We start from the raw sequence: 15700 nt of genomic DNA, 5'->3' as shown, positions 1-15700 counted from the left end.
TTTTTTATTGTCCACCAACCTGCACCTGAATTTTGCATCAGGGTCCTACATGCGGCACAGGGCCCCAATTTGCATGGTAAAGCTGCCTTCTTCAGGTGATCTGGCTGTTCACCCATTTGTAGGCCTATCTCAATATGGCAACAGCTGAACATTGAATGACTCCAACTCAAGTGCAAAATTGGAAGGCTGTACGATGAATTTCTCCTCCACTGTTTGCCAAATGTTCCCCTACCTTTAGGTCACCAATCAGCACTGCCTCTACCCAGAATCAGATCAAGCAGCGCTTCCTCTCTGTATTGCAACATACTGACGGAGAAAAAGAGTCCTTAAAACACTCAAAGTAGAACTTCTCTTGCTAATCAGAAATATTTCCTCATTCCAGTATATTTGTGCAGTTAAAATTCCTCCATTTATAATGCTATTGCAAATATACATCTCTCAGAGTTGACTATTTGTAAGTATACATATATCTCTCTGTATAGTAGCAATTCCATAAGCTGCAATCCTGCTTTAAGCTCAAGGTCAAAATATACTCCCTCTATTATGTATTCAGGGCAGTGGTGGACATTTCTGAGAAACCAAAAATTTGTGTGTGAGAGCAGATTATTTTGTGATTTACTAAAGTCGGTTCAGTATAACTTTGAATCCTGTGAGAAATGAACTCCCTCTGAGGAGTTTAAACTGTGTTTTCAATAAAGTTCAATAAAACTTTGAAGCTGAAACTTCAGCAAAGATTTTATTTTGGCCCTTGTCCATCCATCACAAAGACCATGCCTAACTGACTATTACAAATTGCAAAGGGAGAAACGTGTGCAAAGGTTTAAAAGAGTGCTAAGGTTTTATTTTTGGTAAAACATACCCTCGTCTAACTGGAAGTTACAGTTTAAAATGAGACACATTGGTGCATTACTGATTTGATCCTCATCCAGCATCAGCCCTGGTGACAGAGGTAATTCTTCCTGTCACATTTGTCCACTGTAACGTAATGTCCAAGCAATATTTTCATCTGTGCTCTGCTCTACCTACCCACATTGATTAGCAGAGCTGTGACACTGTATAATTTCTTCATCGACAGTAGCTTGTACAGTGGTAGTTTGAGGTTAAATTCTTCCAGAAGGACTCTCAAAAGACTAAAATGCATGTATATTGGAACATGTCTAACACCTGCGTATGTTAATTGGAAGACTGAAACTTAAGAGCTGCAGTTCCAACCTGGCACCAAGCACATCTGTTAGGAACATTTGTGTTTTTTAATCATAGCTTTGCAACCTGAGGTGGTGGAGCTTATTTTTTAAAGAAAAAGTCACATGCATGCTTTACCATTTTGCATTTACTCTGTTACTTTAGGTCCAACAGGAACAGCTGTCTAAGACCATCTGTCAGAGTACCTGTAAGACCCCTTCTGTGACTCCAACAGCTTCCCAGAGGAGCCTCCACAGCAGTAGGTGAGAGATAACAGCCTATGCCTTGTGTATTTCTAGGATATACTGGTTTTAAATGATTCTTTCCCTCACAATATCCTATTTATATGTGTAATACTTATAAATGGTTTGATTTGATTGGTAAATTCAAAGGGGTAGACAAAATACTAATCAATTGGGTTTTGAAAATTTTACAAACTAACTGCTGGGGAGTTGGGTGGGTGTCATGGGTTAAACTCTAGCTTTTCAATTCTGGAACTAGATTAAAGGGTTGACAATCCCAGTGGCTGCTCTAAATTGCAGAGGTGCATGGCCATGCAGCAATCTGGAACATACCACATAATACAACAAATCAGCTGCACACAACCAACATTCCCTTTAAGATATGCGCCGGTGCAGCCATGCAGCAAACTTAAAGAGACTGCACAGTTTAATAAACAGGCTGTGCACAACAAAAAAAAATTAGAAAGAATATTGTCTCTGGTCTGGATTTCCTCCCACTTGGCAGATTAACAGTCAATCAGGAACATTGCCTGCCAGTGTCAATATATTGCTAACCCAGTTAGAATGACATTCCCAGGACTGTCACTTGCCTTGCAGGAGTGCTTGGTTGTAATACCGCTTCTAAAAGGTTTAACCTCCACAAGAGGGGCAACAATGCAATTTATTTTTCATTTGTTCATGAGATGTGCAAATGGTATGTTGGCCTTCATAGCGAGAGGATTTGAGTTCAGGAGCAGGGATGTCTTGCTGCATTTATACAGGGCCTTGGTGAGACCACACCTGGAATATTGTGTGCAGTTTTGGTCTCCTTATCTGAGGAAGGATGTTCTTGCTATTGAGGGAGTGCAGCGAAGGTTTACCAGACTGATTCCTGGGATGGCGGGACTGACATATGAGGAGAGATTGTTTAGGATTATATTTGCTGGAGTTTAGAAGAATGAGGGGGGATCTCATAGAAACCTATAAAATTCTAACAGGACTAGACAGGGTAGATGCAGGAAGAATGTTCCCAATGGTGGTGGAGTCCAGAACCAGGGGTCACAGTCTGAGGATACGGGGTAGACCATGTAGGACTGAAATGAGGAGAAATTTCTTCACACAGAGAGTGGTGAGCCTGTGAAATTTGCTACTACAGAAAGTAGTTGAGGCCAAAACAAGGAGTTAGATATAGCTCTTGGGGCAAAAGGGATCAATGGGTATGGGGAGAAAGCAGGAGCATGCTATTGAGTTGGATGTTCAGTCATGATCATGATGACTGGCAGAGCAGGCTTGAAGGGCCAAATGGCCTACTCCTATTCTCTATTTTGAGTGGCCATCATTTTTTAATTACATATTTTTATAGAATTCAAATTTCATTATTGGCTGTGGTGGGGTTTGAACCCAGGTCCCCAGAGTATTAGTCTAATAACAATACCATTATGCCACCATCTGCTATAGACATTAAAAGATTGCAGCTAGTAACAGGGCTTCATCAGTTTTTAGCAACAAGAAGGCTACCAGGTACTTGGATACATTCCTGGAAGCCTTTTTAGGACGTCAATGAGGACAGAAATGCCCATAAAAGGATCGTACAGGTTCAGTGTTACCTACACCATTGCAAGAACCTTTTCTACATTTGTTCATGTGATGTATGCATTGCTGATCCCATACTACCCTAAGAGTAGGAATTGATTCTATGCCTTCACAAACATAGCTAAGATATGACTAGGCATTCTTGCCAATGTACTTCCTCTATCAATTTGACAGCCTTTACCTAATTTTTGAAATGTCTTTATTTTTGGGATGTGGTCATTATTTATTGCCCATCTCTAATGAATGGGATGCTGATCAAACAGGTTGATATATCCTGGATAGTGTTGAGTTCCTGGAGTGTTATTAGACCTGCACTCATCAGGGAAAGTGGAGAATACTCCATTACACTTCTGATTTGTGCCTTATAGGTGCTAGAAAGGTTTTGGGAAGTTAGGAGATAAGTCACTCACTGCAGAATACCCAGCCTCTGACCTCTTTTAGCCATAGTACTTATGCGGTTGGTCTTGCATTTATAGAATCATAGAATGGTTACAGCACAGAAGGAGACCTTTCAGTTCGTCGTGTCTGTACTGGCTCTCTGCAAGAGCAATTCACCTAGTCACACTCCCCTGCCTTTTCCAAGTAGTCCCTCATTTATGTTCTTCTTCAGATTATGACCCATTTCTCTTTTGAAAGTCACGATTGAATCTGCCTCCACCACACCCTCAGGCAGTGCATTCCAGATCCTAACCACTTGCTGCATTAAAAAGTTTTTCCTCATCACCTTTGCTTTTTTTGGCCAATCGCCTTAAACTGGTGTTCTGTTGTCCTCAATCTTTCCACCAATGTGAACAATTTCTTTCTATCTACTCCATTCAGACCATTAATGATTTTGAACACCTCTATTAAATCTCCTCTCAATCTTCTCTAAGGAGAATAGCCCCAGCTTCTCTGATCTATCTACGTAACTCAAGTTTCTCATCCCTGGAACCATTCTCGTGAATCTTTTCTGCTCCCTCTCCAATGTCTTCACATCCTTCCTAAAATGTGGTGCCGAAACAGGATAAAATACTCTAGTTGAGGTCGAACAAATGTTTCATACAGGTTTATCACAACTTCCTTGCTTTCATACTCTGTGCCCCTATTTATGAAGCCCAGGATCCCGATGCTTTAAAAACTGCCCTCTGAACCTGCCCTGCCTCTTTCAATGATTCATGCATATTTACCCCCATGTTATGGCACAACGGAAGGTAAATGCTGAGCTGCTCAAATCCCAGAGGGAAACTTAAAGCAGCTGCCACAACTGTTTTGCAATTTATATTTTTTTATTTTGAGATGCATACCTTGAATTCAGTAGTAATAATTCCACCAAGTCTTGGAGGTTTTTTACAGAACTATATTAAACATTTGTTAATAAAAGAAAAGATTTTAAGCACATACATAGGTCGACAAATTACTACAATAATAATTTCCTAAATCCGCTAATTAATCTGGCTCCCAGTTACACCTCCATTAAGGCAATAGTAAAACAAAATACATTTCACCAGACCCAAGCACACAATAACCTAAACAGTGATATTCACAATGAATTCTCTTAGCTTTGGTTCCTGTAAACAGCAACTTAATGCACAGAAGCTGGAGGCTTTTCACACTTTTGTTAGATCTTAGAATGTCTTCTTCCTTACACATAACCTAATTTCCTTTATATATGTTTTTCCATTTTTAATGTAAATTCCATTGTTCCAATATGTCTTTGCAACTTTTCTCATAATATAAATCTTTCATAGTACTTATATTATCAGTAACCTTTGGGAAAAATAAACACACTGTTAGCCTTAACTTCTTATGGCTAGGTGTAATATCTTACCATCTCTTTGAAATTCAAACCACTCTGGTTTATCTAAAAATGCATATATTCATCACACCTCACATTCTAAAACTTCAGCCATGTTTACGTATTTATCGTTTCAGACCTAATTTCCCTTTTGATAACTCAAAAGCTCCAGACTAGCTGTCTGCAATCCAATTAAATTCCCCACACACACATCCACACATAGAAACTAATCCAAACCCCATTATTAACTTACTTTTACAATAAATCACAATAATATTATGAAAATTATTATATTTACATGACAGCCCACATCCTACTGTTCTACACCCTTTAAAATTGTGCCCTTACCTTTCCTCATTCTTCCTACCAAAATGAATCACTTCACACTTCTCTGTATTAAATTTCACCTGTCACTGGTCTGCCCTTTCCACCAGCCTGTCTGTGTCGTTTTGAAGTTTAATATTATTCTCCTCAGTTCTCAACACTTCCAGGTTTTGCGTAGTATAACACCTTTCATGACTTCAGGATGTCCCAAAGAACTCTTTACTCTAATGATTCTTTATTCTTTTATTCAACATCTGAATGTCATTTCTGCACAGGTCAACCTCTGCAAATACTCTGCATTTCTTTGCTCAAAACCACTCTGCCAACTCACATTGTCTGGTGCAAGAGTACAACTAGATTTTTAAAGGCACTTCCTACACATTTTATCATCATAACATGAGTGTACTCAAATGAGGTAAAGTGTTTATGCCACTTAATTGGCCTTAACATTGCCTTCACTCTCTCCAATACATAACTGGCTGTAAAGCACTTTAAAATGATTGTGAAAGGTGCTATGTGCAAACTCCTTCTTTGCAAAGAAAAAGATGACCTAATCAGACATGGGAGAAGCAGCAGCACTGAAAACCCTATGCATACGTGAAGAGGAGGTGGTGCTCATTTTGGGCAGGCAGGTATGTGAATCTGGGCTCCTGCCACTTGCTCATTTATTTATATGGTGACCTCAGAGTTCAAAATTGAGTTTTAAGTGTCAGAATGTAAAAAAAAGAAATGACTAATTCAATCCAAAAACATCTTAAAAACTTGCCATTAAATTACTGTGCCCATTAGATGAATTCCTAGATGACTCCTATCAACACAGGCCGCTTACCTGAGTGATCATTATTTTTACATACCAATATTGAGAATCTGCATGTAAAACACCTCTGCTCACATTTTGATTTGCAAATGAAGCTCCAACCTGATTCAGGTGGCAGGGACTCCCTCCATCTTCCTGCAGTCCACTGGGAATGCTTGCTGACATAAGAGACTGGAGCCCCAGTATTATAGGTTCTGGTCCATTTGCCCTGTGAATAGAGTAAAATGGACATAACACATAAAGGGCCACCTTAAGATGGCTCTATTACTCTAATTCAATTTGCTCTTTTTGATTTGTGATTTTTTTCCTCCCGTCCCCTACCCTACTCCCCCGTCCCCCCACCGGACCCCCACAACACCGCCCCCACCACCGCCCCCGCACCCCCCCCCCCCCCCCCCCCCGCCCCCCACTCCCCCCCTCCATTTAAAAAGAGAACATGATATCCCTTTTATATCACTGGGCCTCTTTGCTATGCTTCAAGTGTTTAGAAAGGCAGTGTGATTTTAAAACTACCTCTGCAAAAGAGGTTTCAAGTAATCTCTTCCCACCTCTACAAGAATAACCCTTTCCTTTCCTGAAGGAATTGACTTATGCTGGGTAATGCCTGCAAAACTGAAGCTGCCATCTCCCAAGTAGCCCTTCTGTAATAGTGGGCAGTGAGGTTATTTGATCATGCAATGGATCACAGCAAAGTTTGATCCTGTCTTCATGGAATGATGGTACAAACATAATTTTTTAAGAAGTGTCTTTCGGGAGTGATCAGAAACAAGATGTTTATTTTCTCTTCTGAGCACATAGATGATGAAACAGACTGTAGGCTACTGACTCCATCCCATATGAGATCAGTTAACACAGCACCCACTATCAGGCTTTGATCCTGATATCCAATGCCCCGTTTAAGGCAAGCTATTACCAACTGAGCTATTAGGACACTCCTCAGTGAATAACTCATTAACACACGTTACAAGACTGCCTTTTCAAAAGGGGCTCTGATGATTTGTCTGCTTCTTTAAGTAGTTTGTTAAATTTGAAATCTAAATAATATTTGAGCAGGAAGTGTGTAGGAATGAAACTTTTGTAGATTAAATAGTTTCAGGACTTGAAATTAGCTTTTGATTGAAGTTGTTGGTTGAAGTATTTCCTCATGAATGCAGTAATCAGTATTAGTTTGTGTATGTAATTATTTAAAATTTGAAACTAGCCATAGAATGTGTAAGAATGCATTTGGTCTACATTATAAGAAAACACTTTTTTTTAAAGCATCTGCTTACTTCAGTAGAACATGCTGTGTTTAGTAGCCCTTCTGTTATCTGTCTGTATGTCTATGACCAGTAACTTGGCCTAGTTAACATCCATCCCTCAGCCAGCACCACAAAAATAAACTATGTTTTCCATTTCTTTTTATCAGACCTTGCTCAGAGCATTCTGGTTATTATGGGTCATGACTGCAATTCAAATGTAACTTTTTAAAAATTCTTTCACGGGATTTGGGTGACGGTGGCAAGACCAGCATCTCTAATTGCTCTTGAGAAGATAGTGGTGAGCCACCTTCTTAAATTAATTTAGCAAAACACAGAAATCTCGGAAATAATAATTTGGGATGCAGTATGTGAGTAATTTGAGAATCATTAGAGTAAGGAGTTCTTTGGGACATCCTGAAGTGGAGTGTGGAGTGGCATGAAAGTGTAAGCATGTTTGTGAGGAACAGGTGATTTTGGACTTTTGATTCCCAAAAATCCATCACTACAGTTTTCCTCTCCTCATGTCTGGCTTTGTTGTAGACTAATTGTTAGAGATTGATTGCTACAATTATTCAACAACTCCATTATTGTTGTATGATACAACTTTATTCCCCCTCATGTTCTCATGTTTCTGTTATACATAGTCTTTCCTATGTACTTTCACTCCTTTCCTGCAGAATTTGCACATTGTTTTGCCCTTTTCTTATTTCCATCTCAACTAACCTATGACCTTTTATATCATCCAGATGTTTTCTATTAATGATCAGCAAATGTGTTGGTGTATCCCTCCTTCTTCTCCATTCTGTTTTTTTCAAACTTTGGCTGGTGCCAAAATTGGAAGATCTGTCTCACAGACTGGTCAAGCAACGGCCTGACATAGTCATCCTCACGGAATCATACCTTACAGATAATGTCCCAGACTCCGCCATCACCATACCTGGTAATGTCCTGTCCCACCAACAGGACAGACCAAGCAGAGGTGGTGGCACAGTGGTATACAGTCGGGAGGGAATTGCTCTAGGAGTCCTCAACATTGATTCCGGACCCCATGAAATCTCATGGCGTCAGGTCAAACGTGGGCTAGGAAAGCTCTTGCTGACTACCGTGTACCGCCCTCCCTCAGCTGATGAATCAGTGCGCCATGTTGAACATCACTTGGAGGAAGCACTGAGGGTGGCAAGGGCGCAGAATGTACTCTGGGTGGGGGGACTTCAATGTCCATCGCCAAGAGTGGCGCGGTAGCACCGCTACTGACCAAGCTGGCCGAGTCCTAAATGACAAAGCTGCTAAACTAGGTCTGCGGCAGGTGGTGAGGGAATCAACAAGAGGGAAAAACATACTTGACCTCATCTTCACCAACCTGTCTGCCGCAGATGCATCTGTCCATGACAGTATCAGTAGGAGTGACCACCGCACAGCCGTTGTGGAAATGAAGTCCTGCCCTCACATTGAGTCTACTCTCCATCATGTTATGTGGCACTACCATCATGCTAAATGGGACAGATTTCAAACAGATCCAGCAACTCAAGACTGGACATCCATAAGGTTCTGTGGGCCATCAGCAGCAGCAGAATTGTACTCGAACACAATCTGTAACCTCATGGCCAGGCATATCACCCACTCTATCATTATCATCAAGCCAGGGGATCAACACTGGTTCAATGAAGAGTGCAGGAGGGCATGCCAGGAGCAGCACCAGGCATACCAAAAAAAGAGGTGTCAACCTGGTGAAGCTATAACACAGGACTACTTGCATGCCAAACAGCATAAGCAGCTGTTAAACAGAGCTAAACAATCCCACAACCAACGGATCAGATCTAAGCTCTGCAATCCTGCCATATCCAGTCATGAATGGTGATGGACAATTAAACAACTCACTGAAGGAGGATGCTCCACAAATATTCCCATGCTCAGTGATGGAGGAACACAGCACAGCAGTGCAAAAGATGAGGCTGAAGCATTCACAACAATCTTCAGCCAGAAGTGCCGAGTGGATGATCCATCTCGGCCTCCTCCGGAGGTCCCCAGCATCGCAGATGCCAGTCTTCAGCCAATTCGATAATACGATTCACTCCACATGATATCAAGAAATGGCTGAAGGCACTGGTTAGTGCAAAGGCTATGGGCCCTGACAATATTCCGGTAATATTACTGAAGCCTTGGGCTCCAGAACTTGCCATGCCCCCTAGCCAAGCTGTTCCAGTGTAGCTACGACACTGGCACCTACCAGGCTATGTGGAAAATTCCCAGGAATGTCCCGTACAGAAAGAGCAAGATAAATCCAACCTGGCCAATTACCACCCCATCAGTCTACTCTTGATCATCAGTAAAGTAATGGAAGGGGTCATTAACAGTGCTATCAAGTGGCACTTGCTTACCAATAACCTGCTCAATGATGCCCAGTTTGGGTTCCATTCAGGGCCACTCAGCTCCCAACCTCATTACAGCCTTGGTTCAAACATGGACAAAAGAACTGAACTCCCGAGGTGAGGTGAGAGTGACTATCCTTGACATCAAGGCCACATTTGACCTACTGGCATCAAGGAGCCCTAGCAAAACTGAAGTCAATGGGAATCAGGGGGAAAACTCCCTGCTGGCTGGAGTTATACCTAGCACAAAGGAAGATGGTTGTTGTTGTTGGAGGTCAGTCATCTTAGCTCCAGGACATCACTGCAGGAGTTCCTCAGGGTTGTGGTCTTAGGCCCAACCATCTTCAGCTGCTTCATCAATGACCTTCCTTCCATCATAAGGTCAAAAGTGGGGATGTTCGCTGATGATTGCACAATGTTCAGCACCATTCGTGACTCCTCAAATACTGAAGCAAACCATGTCCAAATGCAGCAAGATTTGAACTATATCCAGGCTTGGGCTGACAAGTAGCAAGTAACATTCGCACCACACAAGTGTCAGGCAATGACAATCTCCAACAAGAGAGAATCCAACCATCGCCCCTTGATGTTCAATGGCATTACCATCACTATCAACATCCTGGGGGTTACTATTGACCAGAAACTGAACAAGACTAGCCATATAAATACTGTGACTACAAGAGCAGGTCAGAGGCTAGGAATCATGCAACAAGTAACTCATCCCTGACTCCCCAAAGCTTGTCCACCACCTACAAGGCACAAGTCAGGAGTGTGATGGAATGCTCCCCACTTGCTTGGATGGGTGCAGCTCCTACAACACTGAATAAGCTGGACACTGTCCAGCATGAAGCAGTCCATTTGATTGGCAGCACATCCACAAACATTCACTCCCTCCACCACCAACACACAGAGGCAGCAGTGTGTACAAGATGTACCACAGGAATTCATCAAAGCTCCTTCGACAGCACCTACCAAACCCACATCCACTACCATCTAGAAGGACAAGGACAGCAGATAGATGGGAACACCACCACCTGCAAGTTCCCCTCCACGACACTCACCATCCTGACTTGGAAATATATTGCCATTCCTTCACTGTCGCTGGGTCAAAATCCTGGAATTCTCTTCCTAACAGCACTGTGGGTGTACCTACACCACATGGGCTGCAGCCGTTCAAGAAGGCAACTCACCACCACCTTCTCAAGGGCAACTAGGGATGGGCAATAAATGCTGGCCCAGCCAGGGAAGCCCACATCCTTGAATGAATAAAAAAAATCTAAAATGCATTGTTAATTATATCAATTGAAGTTAAATACATACAAATGGAGGACATTGACTGGATATTTACTTAAGCACATATAAAGTGACACTTTGTAATACAGGCATGATGTAGAATCAGGAGATATAATCCTTTAATGTTTCACTGAATAAATCTATTCCAAGTAAACTTCCTTTACAACTGGCTGTCAGGAGTATAACAGGCACATCTGCCATTCAGGCTTCAAGCTTGATAAAGCATACAGAACCAAAATGCTGTAACACCTCTTTACGGATGTTGACTGAATAGCTATGTACTTCTGTTTTCATTTTATTGTTGAGAGGTTATCGTCATCACTATCCACACTTCTGGGTTGAATGAAATAACTGCCAGCTTGGCTTTGTTGCTGACTCTATATCAACAATGAGTCAGAGGTTCGTGTGTCCAAAACCCACTATAGCTTTGAATATGAAATTTAGGCTGACATAAGACAGCCTTGTCAGAGGTTCTGTCTTTTGGGTATGGTATTAAACTAAGGTTCTGTCTGCTTGCTCACATAGACATGAAAGATCTCTTGGGTCTTATCTGAAGAGCAGAGAGTTATCTTATTTTCTTCTCCGCCGATGCTGCCAGACCTGCTGAGTTTTTCCAGGTAATTCTGTTTTTGTTTTAGTTATCTTATTTTCCTGGCTAGCAATCCTCCCTTATCAGTTAATTTGCTTGTTGTGTGCAAATTACTTCTGTGATTGCCTACAGACCTCAGAGATTACACCTCAAAGTTAATTCATTGACATTAAGACATGTTGGATTATCTTGAGGATATGAAATTTTTTTGTAAGAATCATTGAAATTTGAGGACTCTGGGTCTATACTTGATGGAGTTTAGGAGGATGAGGGGAGATCTGATTGAAACTTACAGAATACTGAAAGACCTGGATAGTGTGGACGTGGGGAAGATATTTCCATTAATAGGAGAGACTAGGATCCGAGGGCACAGCCTCAGAGTAAAGAGAAGACCTTTTAGAACAGAGATGAGGAGCAACTTCTTTAGCCAGAGAGTGGTGAATCTATGGAATTCATTGCCACAGAAGGCTGTGGAGGCCAGGTCATTGAGTGTATTTAAGACCGAGCTAGGTAGGTTCTTGATTGGTAAAGGGATCAAAGGTTACGGGGAGAATGGGGTTGAGAAACTTATCAGCCATGATCGAATGGCGGAGCAGACTTGATAGGCCGAGTGGCCTAATTTCTGCTCCTATGTCTTATGGTCTAAATTGTCACCCAGAAGAATGCAAATACACCTATGCCAGTGGTGCTAGCTCTAACTAGAGCTAGTTATTTTACTCCCTTTTTCTTGTTCTGTCTGTATTCTTTTCAAATGCTTATTCAGTCCCCATTTAAATAACGTTTTAGTAGCTGTGTCAACGTCCTCTATTTAAGTAGGAAAAAGCCTTGGGAGCTGGAGTGGTTCAGTGGATAGCTTTTCTGCCTTTGAGATGCAAGGCCCTAGATTCAAATCTATCTCAAGGTTATGAAATAACCCAGTTACTGGTACAGGTAAGCCAGTCTGTGTCAGTGATGGTCTTCAACCTTGTTAAGTGGGAAGAGTAGATATCTGGCTATAAAAAGCACCTGCCACATCCAAACAAACAAAGGTTATCAAGCAGCATTGTGACAACCCCATATAACATGGGAAAAGCCACAAGAGGAGGGAAGAGAATTCTTAAAGCCATTATAACAGGTTAATTTTTTTCCCCAAAAATATAATTTATTCTTAAAATTTGAAATGGTACATTAAATTTGAACTGTTACATAAAGTGCAAAACTAATCAGTTTTCTTCAGTATAGTAAGTGGCAATCTGAAGTGCCTTACTGCACTTACAATTACAGGGTGTATTTACAGCATTCATTTCTTGTCAGCCATACACCCCAAGGGATTTTACATGGTCTCCAGCTCCTGGGTATACCGGGCCTAGACAGTGCTGTTTCCCCCTTTGTGGCAGCTGTCCCAAGCTTTATTGCATCCCTTAGCAATAAATCTGGACCTTGGAATGTGCCTGTCTGCAACACTCAGTCATTGTCAGTTCTTTGCACTGGAAGACCAGCAAGTTTCGGACAGACAAAAGGGCGCCTGTCACTAAGCTGTTGGTCCTCCAGCAGCTTATTTTGGTGTGCATCTCTGGGAACAGCCAGTAATTAGAGCACAGAGTCCTGCATCATGGAACAGCTCTGGATCAACTGCTACAAAAACTACTGCATCTCTTTCCAGGTCTGCTTTGCAAAAGCACATTGCAGAAGGAGGTGGGCAATGAATGAAGGAACCAAAGGTATGGTTGCTAAATTTGCTGGTGACACAAAGATTGAAAGGATAGTAAGATGTGAAGAGGATACTAGGAAGCTACAAAGGGATTATAGATAGATTAAGTGAATGGGCAAAGACCTGGCAAATGGAGTATAATGTGGGGAAATGTGAAATTGTCCATTTTAGCAGGAAAATAAAAAAGGCTATTATCTAAGTAGTAAGAGATTTTGGAGCTCTAAGATGCAGAGGGATCTAGGTGTCCTAGTGCATGAATCGTAAAAGGCTAGTATGCAAGGATAGCAGGTAATTAGGAAAGCTAATAGAATGTTATTATTTATTGCAAGTGGAATTGAATACAAAAGTAAGGAGGTTATGCTTCAGGGCATTAGTGAAACCACATCTGGAGTACTGTGTACATTGTTGGTTTCCTTATTTATAGAAGGATGTAAATGTATTGAAAGCAGTTCAGAGAAGGTTTATTAAACTGATACCTGGATTGAGTAGGTTGTCTTATGAGGAAAGAGTGGACAGGCTAGGCTTGTATCAGCTGTAGTTTAGAAGAGTGAGAGGAGACTTGTTTCAAACATATAAGATCCTGAGGGGTCTTGACAGAGTCGATTTGGAGAGGGTCTTTTCTTTGTGGGAGAATCTAGAACTAGGGGCTACTTTTTAAAAATAAGGAGTCACCTATTTAGGACAGAGGTGAGGAGAATTTTTTTTCTCCTAGAGGGTTGTGAGTCTTTGGAGATGGTGGTATATGGGGAGATGGCGGTGTAAAGGTAATGTCACTGAACTAGTAGTCCAGGTGCCTAGGAAAATGCTCTAGGCTCAGATGCTCAAATCCTACCATGACAGCTGGTGGAATTTAAATTCAATTAATAAAAAAGAGTCTGGAAAAAATGATGGCAACCATGAAATTATCATTGATTGTTGGAAAAATCATCTGGTTCACTGATTCTCTTAAGGGAAGGCCATCCTTACCTGGTCTGGCCTACATATGACTCTGGACCCACAGTAATGTGGTTGACTCAGAAATGGCCTACTGAGCCGCTCAGTTCTAGGGCAATTAGGGATGGGCAACAAATCCTGGCTTTGTCAGCGACACCCACATCCCATGAAAGAATAAAAAAAGGCAGTGGAAGCAAAGTCTTTGACTATTTTTAAGGCAGAGGTAGATAGATACTTGATTAGGGAGGGATTGAAAGGCTATCGGGGGTAGGCGGGAATGTGGAATTGAGGTTACAATTAGATCAGCCATGATCTTACTGAATGGCAGAGCAGGCTCAAAGGGCCGAGTGGCCTACTCCTGCTCCTAATTTATATGTTCGTATGTATGTTCATATAACAGTCTCTTTTCCACCGCAGCCACCATGTGAGGAGGTGGTGAGACTCCTGATGTGTAGGAAAGAGCTAACAGCTACATCTTGGTGCTTGTTTGAAAGTTCTGGCACAGAACTTGCTGCATCTCTATCACAACTCGCATCTTATCAAGATCAGGGCAAAGTCCTTCCGCTGTCAGTACATGACCTATGTACTTGACTTCAGTCATCTTCAGTTACAATATTTTTTTGTTCAGCTTCAATTTCAACTCTCTCTCCAGCAGTCTTACTCGATTCTGACTCCTGGAAGATCATTCACTATCTCAAGCTGCAACGTTGATATTCTTCTGGAGCAGTAGAAATGCCAGACGGCCTGTGCAACCATCTGTACTTCTCAAATGGCATCCAGAAGGTAGTCAGGAAACTGCTACTTTCATCCAGCTTATTTGCCAGTATCCATCCTTCGCATCTAGGGGAGTAAAGATCTTTGCCTTGGGAGGTTGTAGCAAAATTTATTCAATAGTTGGTATGGGGCAGTGAGATCTCGTCAAAGCTTACTGAGGTCCTTTGGACCTATGCATACTCTCAGCATTCCAGTTTTTTTTCACTGCTACTGTGCTGCTAATCCAGTCTGTAGGAATTGTCATTTCCTTTTTTACTCCCATCTTCACAAGCTCCTCTATCTTGTCTTTCAGTCTATAATTGAGGTCAGCTGGAACTCTCCTTGGTTTCACACTCTCATCTACTTCAAGATGAAATTCACCAGGAAGACATCCAAGACCTGTGAAAACATCTTTGTAATTTTTTTAGGATTTGTTCAACAGTCAATGGCTTTGTGCCATACAAACCTCTTCTGGTACACAAAGGGTTATTAGTCCAAACTTCTGATTTCTTTCAGCTGAGATGAATGGACTTAGTATCTACTATTTGGAACTGCAAATCCTCTTTCTTCCAATTGCATTGGGCTCTCGGCTTAGTTTGTCCTTTTGGGGTGAACACCTTCGACAGCTTCATTTTTGTGTCACTATCTTGAGCAACTTCACACAGATCTGTGAAGCTCATGATGTTGCATGCAGCACTAGTGTCTGACACTTCATATTAACTTGTCCTATGCAGTAATCATTCCAATAGTCACAAGCCATTTTTCACCTTGTGATTTGACAGTGCCAACCTGTTCTTGGATATAGAGTGGTTCACCTGAATCATCATCCAACATTTTTCTGTCAGCCATTCTTATAGGCTTGCTTTTCTTCTTTCTAGCAAAACACTTGCGTGCAAAATGAGTCAGCTTCTTGCAGTTAGA

At 41.6% G+C, this 15700-nt stretch overlaps 1 protein-coding gene across 1 annotated transcript in view; it reads left to right on the top strand.

Annotated features, from left to right (window-relative positions):
- Window positions 1-15304, top strand: part of LOC121277696 (kinesin-like protein KIF6) — a 109416-nt gene extending 94112 nt beyond the window's left edge. The window contains exons 5-6 of the mRNA XM_041187333.1: window positions 1348-1445; window positions 15208-15304. Coding sequence (XP_041043267.1) covers window positions 1348-1445; window positions 15208-15304 — 195 coding nt within the window. The remainder of the gene's footprint in view (window positions 1-1347; window positions 1446-15207) is intronic.
- Window positions 15305-15700: the final 396 nt, after the last annotated feature.

This window comes from Carcharodon carcharias, chromosome 5 (assembly GCF_017639515.1).
Source record: "Carcharodon carcharias isolate sCarCar2 chromosome 5, sCarCar2.pri, whole genome shotgun sequence".
Lineage (NCBI taxonomy): Eukaryota > Metazoa > Chordata > Chondrichthyes > Lamniformes > Lamnidae > Carcharodon > Carcharodon carcharias.
This window is presented reverse-complemented; position numbering and strand designations above follow the sequence as displayed.